The sequence below is a fragment of the Buteo buteo genome, chromosome 9 (genome assembly GCF_964188355.1).
Source record: "Buteo buteo chromosome 9, bButBut1.hap1.1, whole genome shotgun sequence".
Classification (NCBI taxonomy): Eukaryota; Metazoa; Chordata; class Aves; order Accipitriformes; family Accipitridae; genus Buteo; species Buteo buteo.
In genome coordinates this window covers 16358620-16372158 of record NC_134179.1, presented here as the reverse complement: position 1 = coordinate 16372158, position 13539 = coordinate 16358620, and the positions used below count along the sequence as shown (strand labels likewise).

At 35.2% G+C, this 13539-nt stretch overlaps 1 protein-coding gene across 4 annotated transcripts in view; it reads left to right on the top strand.

The window, feature by feature from the left end:
• The window catches only part of ESF1 (ESF1 nucleolar pre-rRNA processing protein), a 32014-nt gene extending 20943 nt beyond the window's left edge, over positions 1–11071 (top strand). For all 4 annotated transcript variants that reach the window (XM_075035481.1, XM_075035484.1, XM_075035483.1 and 1 more), the window contains 5 exons: positions 2189–2310; positions 3699–3789; positions 8471–8538; positions 9402–9548; positions 10127–11071. In XM_075035481.1, the coding sequence (XP_074891582.1) occupies positions 2189–2310; positions 3699–3789; positions 8471–8538; positions 9402–9548; positions 10127–10426 (728 nt within the window). In that variant the 3' untranslated portion in view covers positions 10427–11071. The remainder of the gene's footprint in view (positions 1–2188; positions 2311–3698; positions 3790–8470; positions 8539–9401; positions 9549–10126) is intronic.
• Positions 11072–13539: the final 2468 nt, after the last annotated feature.

The window sequence follows — 13539 nt, the reverse complement described above, 5'->3', positions numbered from 1 at the left end:
AAAGTGTATAAGCTGCATCTGAAATCAGTATTTGTCCACATAACATAGAAGTGCTGTGTGATGTAAAGACTTTTGAAAAAGCATTCCTGAAGTGTATGGAATTTTTTCACCAAAAAACGAAGATTGCTTTTAAATAAAGTGCTTATTCTGGATTTAAATATTCTAGATGTCAAATGGGGATCCTTCAGTTATTTAATGGATTCTTTTTTAAGGTGACGTTTTTGCACCATTGAATACTGTAATGATGCATATTATAGAAAACTCCATCCTGTTGCTAGGGTAGGGTTCAATTATGTTCAGTAATTTTGCTGTACGTTATTATGTTCAGTAACTTAGCTATACATTGAACAGTAACACAAAATGTTGAATAGTTACATGTTCACAATCTACAGATCAAACGGTTAAGATCTTCTGGAAAAGGTAAATTGTGATCATGTGATGAGAAACTATCAGAATGCATATTTACAAAAAGGCTTAATTAAAGGTTAGGACATACTTGTGCATGCAGCTTCAAGTGCTATGCATTGAAACAGTGGCAGTCTGTGCTAAATTATGGAATTTAATGTAAACCTAATTAACACATTCAAACTTAACTGTCTGATCCTGTTATGTGAGAATTATTTAGAGCCAGATGTGTTGCACTTCTGTGGGGTTTACTTTTCTCAGACTCTCAGAAAACACTCATACACTGAAAGTAAAGATGAAACTTCCTTCAGCAAAGTAGGCAGCTACCTTTCCCCGCTGTTGACACATCAGGAAACACAAACTTGAGGGCTTCTTTTACACCATGCCTGTAACAAAAGGGTATGGAAGAGGTGCAGATCTGAGTTAATGGTCTAATAGTTACAGTTCCTCACTGAATCTGGTGAGAGAATGGTACTCTTCTTCAAGATTTCAGTTCACATAGCTGTTAAGTACAAAAATTACTTCTGGTAACTTGGTGTGCTAACCAAATATGAGGATGGTTTGTTTCTCTTGCTGCTGCTTTTTTTTGTTGGTTTTTTTGGTTGTGTTTTGGTTTTTTTAATCTTGAGTTATTACAATTTGAACTGGTAATGGGTGATAACAGAAAACATTCTTTCAAATATTTTTTTTGTTTGTTTCTTTGAGAGGCTGATATGTTTCAAGCAATCTATGCCCTTAATCTCTGCTTCTTGTTAACAAATATTTAAAAAACCCACCAAATCTATTTACCTTAAGCATTGAATCTGAATCTAGGTTTATTGCAGGTGTGTAATATTTTTTAATTTTATTTTTCTGTTGTTAAATCAGACTGGTACTAAGTAGCTTTAAAAGGCTAGATGACTTGCAAAAAACTTCTCTAACTTAATGCATGTCATGTTATGACATTAGTACATGATGCAAGAAATTATTTGGGTTTTCTATTTACGTCTTTCTGTACTTTCTAGTTGCAGATTTATTTTTACTTCAAATTTATTCAAATAATAGCTTATTTTTCTCTTTTACAATGATGGACGAAAACTACACTAGTCATCAGAGGCACTGCAGCATTGTCACAGTATTATCACAGAGGCAAAGTTTCAGCAATGGAGATGCTATATATAGCAACTTTATCATGTGAGCGAGGCATACTGATGCAGCAACAACCAGGTAGTATCTCTGTGTGAGATGGAGAGCACCAGCTATAGAGGTTTAAGCCAGCTGTGAGAGAACCCTATATTCTGATAGTGATTTAACATTTCAGAATCATTGTCAAGTCACTTCATCTTCTGTACTTTGTTTTGTCATGCACGAAAAATGGGAATGACTGGACTGTATTCAAAGTGTTTTTCTGAATCGTAACTAATTATAGTAAGGTATATTAAATATAAGGGCTGTGTAGGTCTGCTGTTGTTACTTTTATTGTGTTACTCTCACCCTTAAAAAGTGGCATCGGTAGACTGCACAGTCTAATGTCCGGAGAGGAGACCTTTCTGAGGAATAGCAAGAGTGTTTGGAATCAGATATCGCATAAGCAAACTCTTCTTCTGACTCTTGTACAATTTATTACTGAAGGAATGTTTTATTAGGAAAAACACATCCTGTAAAGTGATCTTATTTATAAAGATGTTGGTTTAAGCAATATTTGTTAAAGAAAAACTAGATTATTCTTTTACAAAGGAGAAAACAGTTGATTTAAAAAAAAAATTCAGATTCATCTCGTTTAACTTACTATTTTTTGTTCTAGGCCTCAAAGAAACTGCTGAAGAAATGGTCAAAAACAGGTTGGAAGGAAAGGATAACCTAACTCCATGGCAAAAATATCTAGAGAAGAAGAAGGAAAAAAGAATTCTTAAAAAAAAGAGAAAGGTAGTGTTTGCATTGGCCACTTGGGGGGAGTTGTTGTTTGGTTGTTTTTTTAAGTTGCTGTTATTGTTTGTTTTGGATAAACTGAATAAAAACTTGCATAGCTTCCAGTAGTATTTTAAGGTCAGAATGTGCAGTGGTCACTCACATGGAAAGACCAAGAATGCCTCATCAAACTTACAGAGCAAAAGGATATTCAGGGAACTACTGATCATACATCTGCTTACACAAAATTTTGTTTATCTACTTGTGTTGCTTTAAAGATAAATGAGTCATAATAACAGTTGGTTTTTAATTTACATTTTTGAATGCATTAGGAAGGGTCTTTTTGCTACTGTCTGCATATCAGTTCAAAGTTCTTATGATAATGATAATTGCAGTTTTGGAGATTTTTGGCCTAAAATAATACAGACTTGTTTCCCAAACCTGTAACGGCAAAAAATTAATAGCCACGAAGAACTATTCAGATTTCAAATGGTAAGAGCAAATTTGGTAAATAGTTCTGTCTAGGAATAACAAAATGGTCCTACAGTAATGTGAAAATTACTGTTGCTTCATCTTTCCACACACAGAAAGTAATTGTGAAGTAACTGACTCCGGTGGCAGTAATGTGCAGAAATAGGCAGATAAATGAAATGTTTGTGCATATGCTAGGAAAAAAAGCATATGGCATACAGAATCTAGCTTCCCTAAATTCTTAAATTACTCTGAATATGATTCTTGTTGCAGAATAATGTTTTTAAGACTAATCTTTACAACTTGAGTTACACTGTGTGTTCCAGTTAGTTTTAACTGGCATGCGATGAGTAACTTCTTAAACCTTACAGAAGGTGAGTGTTCTGAATAGAGTAGGTAGCACTGTTAGGTAGTAGAGCAACTCTTGCTAGCATAATATTCTTGTTCAGTCTGATAAATTAAGTCAAGCGGCAAGGTATATGACACAATACTTCCAGTAAAAAATTTGTTCTTTTAAATTGGAACTCAGTCTTTTTTCAATTTTGGAGCTCAAAATGAAGCTCTTTGCTCAAGTTTTTTCCCCAAGTAGAGCATTTGTGGAACATAAAGTAATGACATAACAGTGCTGTGATCCTGTAATTTGTTGGTATGGTTAGCTAATGCGTCACAGTTTGTGGGTGCATCTAATAAAGATCCTTGGAATATATAAATAGCCCTTTTTCAGGTACACAAAAAGCTTTAAATCTGTGAAACAGATTTTAAATTATTGATTTGTCTTTACTAGCAATTTTTAGTATATTCTAGTTTTATGATGTTCAGCATACAGTATTTCAGTTTTCATCTTCGTAGTTACTAACAGTAGGAACATCTAATTCGAGTGAAACTTAAGTAGTAGTTTATATGTTGATTGAAGTAATGTTTGTGCTTTGTTACAGGCTACTGCTGAGACAGAACAGAGTGAGGATGAACTTCCATCTGATGTTGATCTCAATGACCCGTATTTTGCCAAAGAACTTGAGGAAACAGGTGGGTCAAGACAGGTGACTTGTGGAATAAATTTGCCCTTTCTTTAAATAATGAGCTTTAGAAACAAAGTCAAGCTAGAGTAAATGCACAGATAGCATGTTCAGCATGAAATAAAGTAGGTGTCATTTACCTGAAACTGCAGGTGCTGTTCTTGTAAAATGATGCATATTGTGATGTGCAGAATGGTAGGGAACATTGTTCTCTTAGCTTTCATCAGAGGCCATTATTTAGTCAATTTCTGGGGTTGGCTGTTAGAAACAAGCTGACCATCTGCTCCCCTAAATATTCCAGAGGAAAGAACTTCATTGCCTTTGAAGCCTGTTTCCTTTTATATAAGAGGAGCCAGATATGTATGGGTCTCTCTGAAGTTTGGGTCAATTTCATAAATGTCAAATGTTTTTGCATCATAAACAAAGTTGTCTTTCAGAAGTAATCAATTTTCTTTTCTCTTAGTCTGATACACATTTTTATTAGTGTACTCTGGCTGCCTAGAAACCCAAATAGTGAAACGTAATATTTTAGGAAATAACTTGTCCAGTTTAGATTTTTAGGATACCTTTTTTACAAGCTTTTAGTCTGATGTTTAAGTTGGCTTTTGCTGTCGTAACAGCAAATTTATTTTGAGTACGATTTTGCTGGTTAAAATTTTAAGGTAGGGATAATGAATAAGTATGAGTTCCTGGCTTTCCATGCTTTTGGGAGCCAAAACCTAAGGGTGGCTCATACTGTTATATATTAAAAGAAGAAAAAAAGACACAAAAAAATAGTAAGAAAGCAAACAAACAAAAAGAAGATAGCAACAGATTTACAAATATCACCAGTCTGCTGTTTTGGTTGGGGTTTTTTTGAGTATAGTAGTGCAGATCCAAGTTCCATTTAAAAAAGTAAATTACTTCTAATTTTATACGAGCCAGCATAGGCTTCTGTCCTGATAGTTTGAAATTTTTAATAGGAGAAAGTAAATAATTAAAAAACAAAACCTGGACTTCTTTGTGTCTTAATGTGCTTATGTATATGTCTTAATAGTCTGAAGTACAGAACAGTAGGTGAGTCCTTTCCATGTTTTATAGAAAAAAAAAATATTCAAGGTGTCATTCAATGCTGTTTTTTGCCATGCTTTCCTGGTGAGTTGTGTATAGGTTATTTCAGGACTCATTGTAAAGATGCCATTCCTTCCACCACTTTTTTTTTTCATTAACTAGGAAGATTATGTAGGTATTCTTATACTAATGTTTGATGTTTCAACGTTCTATGTGAAATCTCTGAAAAAATGTTTTCTCCTGTGTTGCATAAGAAATTCTTTGTGTCATGGAGGGGCTCAGCAGAGAATGGTCATATCTGCAGATTCTTAAACCTTGCCCATAATATAGAGGATAAGCTTTTAGTGTGCATGGAGTCTTTGGGGATAGCAAAATAGACATAAAGCTTAAGAAAGTGAAGCTATTGTCTGCAAGATTACTGATAAGCTACTAAGGAAGAAAGAGAAGGAAAACAGAATGTGGCTAGCCCTGGAGAAGTTTTAAAGGGGGAGTACAGTGTTTGGCTGAAACCCAGTTGACATTTTAACAGTGATTACACAGCACAACTTTGTCTGGCTTTCACTGAGTTTACCCAGAACAGCCTTTGTCTCATAGCTGGGGTTGTTTTAAGCACAGCTAGCTTATCCAGTTGGGGAAAATGGGTTACAATCTTCTTTGAACTAGGCTGTAGCTCTGCCAACTTTGTATTTAGGGTATAGGCAGCAATAACTTAAATGATTGTAATTTTCATAAGCCTTCCACTATTCCCTTGAAAGATAGAAATTTCTCCCTTAAACTGACTGTCAGATGATCTTAAATTATGCTCAAAAAGTATATGACAGGATATGTTTGCAGACTCAGTGCAGAAACTGTGAGAATGCAGTAGCGCTGTTAGGGTTTTGCGGTGGAATATTTGCTCCCATGCTGAATTCACTTGTTGACTGTAATGTGTATGGGTCTTGTAGAAATTAGTTTTTGACAAGCTGAGGCAGTTGAAGGGAAGCAAGAGTGTAAGGAGCTGTTAGACAAACTGAATGGTTTCAGAGTGCTTTAGACTATTAAACATAGTTTCTGTTGATCCTTCTTTGAGGAAAAGGGCTACATGTCTTTACACATTGTTATAACTCCTATAGGTTCCAAACCATTTGATGCCTTCTCATGATCTAATTTAAGATATATGTAGGAATTGATGGCTTTTTAATGCTGGAAGGTCGCAGTACAACTGCGGGGACGTAAGAGGTTAACAGCAAAATCTGAGTATAGTTGTAGAACTTGTGCTTGGAAGATAAAGGTCTTAGCTGTATTACTGATTCATTTACTGTGTGTCTTTGCAAGGCTTTTGAGACTGACTTAAAAGCTTCTGAGTAAGACAGATAAGAGGTCTTGTGAGAGGAGTTTTTGGTCTGGGGTCGGTCTCTGTATTTGAAGTCTCAAAATTATGATTAGTTTCTACTGTTAGCACTGGAAAGTTGATGTGCAAAATGAATGTTCCAAACTAAATTCCTGAGCTGAGAAAGAGCCAGACAGCAGTTTGAGGGGGGATTGCAGCAGAGACTAGCTTTTCTCAGTGGCTGGTGGCAGCTATCAGTTCTGCGTAACATTGAAGTCAAGTATCTGCTGCTGTAGGGTGGAACAAATCTGATTAAAAGGTGGCAGCGGGGATCATGTGCCAGGAGAAATCTGAGGTTTTGCAATCAGTTTGGGAAAGGTTCTTACCATAGGTTTTACATTCGTAAGTGTGCAAAATGGGAGGGGGGTGGGGGGGAGGCTTCCAGAACGTATGTGGGGAGGGGAACTGTGTCAGGAGTATGTTAAAAAGACAGAAAATGATGCATTTGTGAATTCTGAAACTAAACTGTTTTCAGTGTGATGCAAAATTTTTAGTGCTAAGAGTGATTTTAGGTCCCAAGCTGGTTTTATTAGCTGCATAGTGTCATAGTAAGAAATAAGGTTTTATTTATTTATTTATTTATTTATTTAATGGAAAAAGCTTAGTTTGATACTAGCTCCTGGTTCACCCCCATCTGCAGCAACAGAAATCTTTGAAGGCATAAAGATAAACTATCTTCACTTCTGTGATTCTACATATAGTGAAAGACAAGGGAAGATGACTTGAGGGGCCCTTCTTTGGGGGATGGATGGAAAGGTTAAGAGATTTACTGATCTAACTTCAAGAATAATTGTCTCCAATTCATATCTCTGTGCCCTGTTTCCTTTTTTGTAGTTTAGCCAGTTCTGGGAAGATACAAAAGATTTCGTAGTTGTTGAAGTCTTACATAAGACATTTATTTCTTCCTTCTACACATTAACGTAAATTGTGTAGGTTAGGTACCAGTATTATATCTGAATCTGATTTTCCTGCACATATTCTGGAAATACTAAATCAACAGTTCTTGAGCTGATGACATTGTGCATCTGGCTAGTTTATTTTTTGGTGGTGGTGGTTTGTTTCTTCTAGAAATCCATTTCCAGCTTGGAATCCATTTAGAAATAGTCAAGAGAATAGTCAAGGCAGAAAAAATGTTCTTCAAGAAATGCGTGCTGTTCCAGAGTATACTTAGTGATATAACTTGACATTTTTCTGGCATGTTTGTATTTCTAGTCTGACTACAAATATGGCTTAACAAAATGGAGCCAAATATCTTTCTTAAGAGTACCCCCAGTGGACTGTAATAAATTGCCTGAGAATGTAATTCCAAGCTCAAAGGTCAGAGTATGTGGTTCAGGTCAGGAAACCTTATGCTTTTCCTGCTCCTTCTTGATCAAGGTCTACAGGCATTCCAAAGAGAATAATTTGATTTTGTAGGATTTATAAACAGGTCTGTTTTCATTAAAAGTTATGTTTGACTAATCTCTTATGCTGTTACTATTCACTATGTCTGTCTAATCAGCACTGTGTATCTAAAGTAAATTCTAAGAGAGTAAAGGAGCTTCATCAGAAGAATATTCAGTCTGAACAGTCAATCGTATTTTCATTCCTGTGATTCTGTTGAGGTCTTTTTTGCAAGGGTTTTTTGTGCTATCATGGTTAACAGCACAATATGGTCTTTTAGCCTTGCATATAAATTTTTAAAATGGTGGGTTTTGGGGGTTTTTGTTTGTTTGTTTTTTTGTTGTTGTTTTTTTTTTTTTTTTTTTACTGATGAACCCTTATTCAGCTGGCAGATTTATATTCTGGATACAGACAAGAGATGCACATTTGCTACTTATTCTGAAGTATTTACTACATTGTCTACTTAAGTAGAAAGAATGAATAATTTGACAACTGCAAGATGCTTCAATTACATTTATGAGTATATAAACTAATTTCTTTTTAAAATGCCTTGGAAGTGGAGTAATGTCATATGTTTGCCTGCACTGTTGTGATACTTCTCTGTACTGCTCTATGAAAAATACAGTAAAACCATTTTTTCTAACTGTTCTTTTTTGTTGGTTTATGCCATTTGAACGTGGCTGCCTCCTTCAACTGAACAAATATTCAGTGGATTTTTATTGTTTTAAGTCTAGCTGGTTTTTCTTAACTTTTCAGCCTTTTTCCACATCTGATATTTAAGTATTGATTACAAGAAAATGAGATGCACTTAGAGGTTTTATTCATAGGTGAATTATTCTCTCATGCTTAAGCTTGAATAAATTTGTGCATGTCCTATATTTGCACTTAGGTTTAAAGAAGAAGCCAGAATTGGTTGAAAGTACCTCAGAAGATGAAGATGAAGTTGAAAAACAGAAGGTAAAGTGGTTTAAGATGTTAAGAATTAGAGATACTGGATTGCCTGAATTCTGCAAATATTTATGTTAGGTGTTTGTGAGTGGAACTACTGAATTCCATAGGATGGCAATAGAGTAAAACTTTATAATTTTAATAGCGAGAGCCTTTGGAACAAAAACTATCCAAGAAGAATGGTAGATGGTCCATGCCTTGAGGTCTTAAGATTATGCCAGGATATCTTTCTGGAAGACTGTAGTTGAACACAGCTCAACAGTTAGGTAACACTGAAATTTAAGGGCACAGAAGCCATACTGGTTGAGCTGATAGTCCCTCTAGCTTTAAAGCTATCCCAGTATGTTTGCATGTTGGGCTGTGCTGAACATTTACTTTTAACATCAGCATTGTATAAAATGTGTGTTTTCAAACCTTGTCCTATAGACTTTTAACCTTGAAGATTGAATTGTTTGCTATTGCATGTTTGCTTTTCATTCTTTCTCAGAACACGTTAACTGAATAAATCTATTAATTTCATATATGTTAATTTTTATTTTGCTATATAAATATCATTATAAAATTGTATCCGTTTGTGATTTCTAAAGTATGGTGTACAATTTTCAGATTAGATTATTAGTATGTTTGAAAGTTGAATGTGGATATTTGCATTTATTTTATATCTAATAAAAAGGAAATCAACTATCGTATTTAATATTACACCTCAAAATGTTAAAAGAATGTTGTTATGGATGAAATAGTAATGCCCTGACAACCCTATTTCAACTCATTTATATGTATGTAGACTCATACAGACTTTACTAACGAGATGCTATGTTTTTCATAGAAAACTTAATTTCATTGTGTGCATGGACTTTCTTATTTTGTAACAGGCTGAAATGGCCCTACTTATGATGGATGATGAGGATGACACCAGAAAACATTTTAATTATAAGAAGATTGTAGAACAACAGAATTTGAGCAAGAAGAAGAAGAAACTTCTAATGAAAAAGAAAGAATTACTAGAAGATGACTTCCAGGTAATAGTGTGCTCTTGATTTTGAGGCTCGGATAGAACCTTTGTTAATATCAATTATTTTCGGGACAAATTTGGTAGTTTCATATCCTTCTACCCTATTCTCTCTGAAGGAGAAGAGCTAGGTCTACCTTATTAGGGAGTTACAGGCTGTTCTCAAAAAGCAAGAAATATTCTGATACAATGTTGAAGGCAACAGACACAAACTCTGTGTAAGATAACAAGACGCTATTTATGCAAGGCCTTGTACAACTTATTGCCTAAAATACTCATTGGTACGTTTGCTCTGATTGTTATCCGCTGCTTCTTTTGTCCTGGTCAGTTCTCAACAACAAACCTTTCCTTGGTCTGCTAGTAGAGGCATATAGAGGATTTCTACAAGCATTCATCTGTCTTTTACGAATAGTATCTTCTGGCTTTCTACTTCACACTCACTGGGATTTTTGCAACTGAAGCAGTTTCAGGAATGGTGAACAATCTCATGAGCTATGACTCGCTAGCAGCTCATATTTTATTGTGCTTGAAAGCTTTGCTATTGTGGGTAAACATTGCCTAAAATAAATACTCCTTTTCTGCCTTCAGGTAAATGTTGCTGATACAAGATTCCAAGCCATGTTTACTTCTCCCCTGTTTAATTTGGATCCTTCAGATCCAAATTTCAAGAAGACAAAAGCAGTAGAAAAGATCTTGGAAGAGAAAGCTCGCCGAAGAGAAGAAAAGGAGCAAGATCTTAAGAAGGCAAGCAAGGGGCAGGAGAACAATATGGCAAAGAAAGGAAGGGTTGCTAAGAAAGCCATAGATCCTACCCTGTCAATGCTAATAAAATCTGTCAAAAATAAAACCGAAGAGTTTCAGGCAAGGAAAAAGCAGAAATTCAAATAACTGAACTTTATTTTTACTCAGACTTCAGTCTCAGTTCTTCTAACTGGTGACATCTATTAAAGTTACTACAGCCTGCTGTGATTCCTATCCACCTAAAATTTCCCCAAAATGTCACTTAATGGTGGTGAGTTTTGAGGTGACTAGAGTAATAATCACTCTTTTCTTCTGCCACAACAAATACTGTTTTGTACTACTATTGAAAAACTACACCTTGAAAATGTGTAAGGAATTGATGGGTTTGGGGCGGTTTGTTTTGTCTCATGCCATCTCTTAAACATAACAGAAATGCTGAAGATGGTTGCAAAAAGTAGTCATAAATATAGCTGTATTTATAAATAAGAAAATAATTTGGCAGAGGTTTGTTGCTGAAAATAAATCGTTTTAATTCCATGTGGTTTTTAATTCCACAGAAATGTGTAAAACATATCTCTGTTGATAAAGAAGGTAGTAATATAACTACAAATTGAAGAAATTTTGTATACATGTTTTTTCTATATTTTCTAAAGATTACATATATGGTTCATTAATTTCTCCTTTAAATACTTGAAGACTTCCTGGATATCTTTCTGGAATGGAAATACTGCCATTTAGAAGTGTTTCATTAATATATATTGGAAATAAATGGTTTAAATTGTCCCAGAGGAATTTTGGGTACTTAGCTGTGTTTTCTTCTTCTGCGCCTAAATTAAATTATGTCAAAATTAAACTTTTTGCTCTTAATATTGCATTGCCATTAATATAATTACACTTATATAAAGTATTCCAGCATTGCCAGTGTTAGAAAGAAAAAGAAAGAAAGAAAGAAAAGTCAAAGGCAGATCTAGATGATACCATTTTAGAAACCCTGTTGTTTGGCCATTTTAGTATTAGTGTTGGTGATGAAGGTATCAATGGTGCAGGAAAATATAGTACGTAGAAAATGATCTCCCTTCCCTGGAGTGTAGGGATTGATTTGTCTTAAGGTTAGGTTTGGTTTGGTTTGGTGGGGTTTTTTTGAAGTGTTTGCTGTATCAGCTCTAGTGGAAATACAACTTTGTATCAAAAAAGAATGAAAATTTTAGAAACAAGGACCTGAAAGGTAATATGTAATTTTACAGAAGTGTCATTAATTTCTAAGACACTCTACTATTTTAAACAAAGGATTCTATTAAAACAGAGGTTAGAAACTATAGATAATCAAAACTAGTGTTTATATGAAGTAAATATATCTCAATCTGTAAAGGAGATTATGGAGTTAGATTTAGCACATGGGAGGCTGTATACCTAATGGCCAAAATGAAGGAAGTAAGGGACACAATATAGAAATACATGTGGAGATGGTTTTTGCAAGAGTGCTTTGCAATGATGGAATGAGGCTCTGCAATGAGGAATACTTGCAGACCTTGAACATTTTAAATGTAATTGCTCTTCATAAACATTTGAACATCTTCAGATTCATTTTCAAGGTGTTAACAGAAAAAGTTGAGGAGATACTGCAGTCTTTTGTACATAACTTTGATCCAGCTTCTTAGCCTTACAGACAATATGGCAGGGCCCAACAAACCCATGTTTTGTAGTTTGAACTGACCAGCTGTGATGGAGAACAAGGAAAACTTGTCCCGCTGGAAGGGGCAGGAAGCTTCTGAACATGGGTGTACACTGGCGAACAGCACAATGATATTCAGCAAGATACAAATTTATAAAGAAAGAGAGGAAAGAAAGATGCTTTGGGAAACAGAATTTTCTGCCAAGGGAAGTGTCCCTGCATCAAACAGGAAAGCCAGTTGTTACTACTTAAGAAAATATTGTGTCATACAAAAGTGATAAAAGTGTACACATATGCATCTGATACAGACAGTGGATAAGGAGACAAGCCTCTCCCATAACGAGAGATCGTATTAGTTTTGTAATAAAATTTGGACCATGGAAAACTAAGTAGTTTTCTTCAATGCAGTTTCTTAAGACTGGCACATATGAGATGATTTCTAGGCACAAAGTAGTGACACCAAGCCGAAAGGGTAAATTTAGACATACCATGAATTTGTACAGATTTTTTTCTAAGTGTGATTCATTGTATGGTTTATATATTGTAGGCATATGAAGTGCACTAGGGACAGTAGCTTGAATTGAATGAGATTTAGAGATTGGATATACTAACATTAGTGGTGACGGAAGGGCAAGCATTTATGTTTGTGTATAAAGTGTGTGGAAAATCGGATAGCTGAGAGCAAAAGCAAAAGGTCTTAACAGCAACATAAGTCAAATGAAGAATCCACCTAGCCCAGCGTCTGGGCTCTGACAGGGGCCACTAACAGGAGATACTAATGGTGCACTTACAGTATTACACCTTGTCAATGGGGAAGTAGGTAAGTTCATAATAGTTTTAAATGTTTCTTTCATAAATACAGCTCGGGTAGGACTAATTGTTACAGTTATTTAACTTTGTAAAAGCACCCTTTTATAGCTGTAGGAACAACAGAGAGTTTCATTCTGTGTTGGTGCGCTTACAAATTCTGTTTTAATACTGGGTCCACAGACAGTCCCCATAACTTTAATAATTTGTGTGGAAAAGCAAATTTGGTGGGCGATGAAAGGCAACAAACTGCACTGTCTCTTGAATCCTCTAGCCCTACCAAGTTCTACCAAATACTTGTTTTGATGTGTTTGATGTGCGTGCTCCTACAAAGGGAGTGTTCCTTGTTTGTGCACTAGCAGTAGGCATAGCCTGTTGTGTTGGACTTCCTAGCAGTAGTTGAGTAGAGTCTCTTAAATTATCAGTGGCTTTTTTTTTTTTTTTTTTTTTGGCTCCATGCTCTTATAACTTAACTGCAAAAGAACACATGGCATCAGTGAATCTCCACTCCTCCAGAATGCCCAGGTATGCCGGATGACTCACTGGTACAAAACTCTCCAACAGAGCTTATGTACTTCTATAGTGCATCTGTCCTTTACAATAACTTTGCTGGAGGACTAATTTGAAAAAAATGGTTCTAAAATTAAAAAGTCACAAATAGGGATGACTTTTTATTGAAATTAGATGGTATAAGTTATGTGTGTCTTCTCTTCACATGTACATGTGCTGGCGACCTTCTTTCTTCTAGTTAGGAAGCCTAGCCTGTACTTTGAAGTCATAG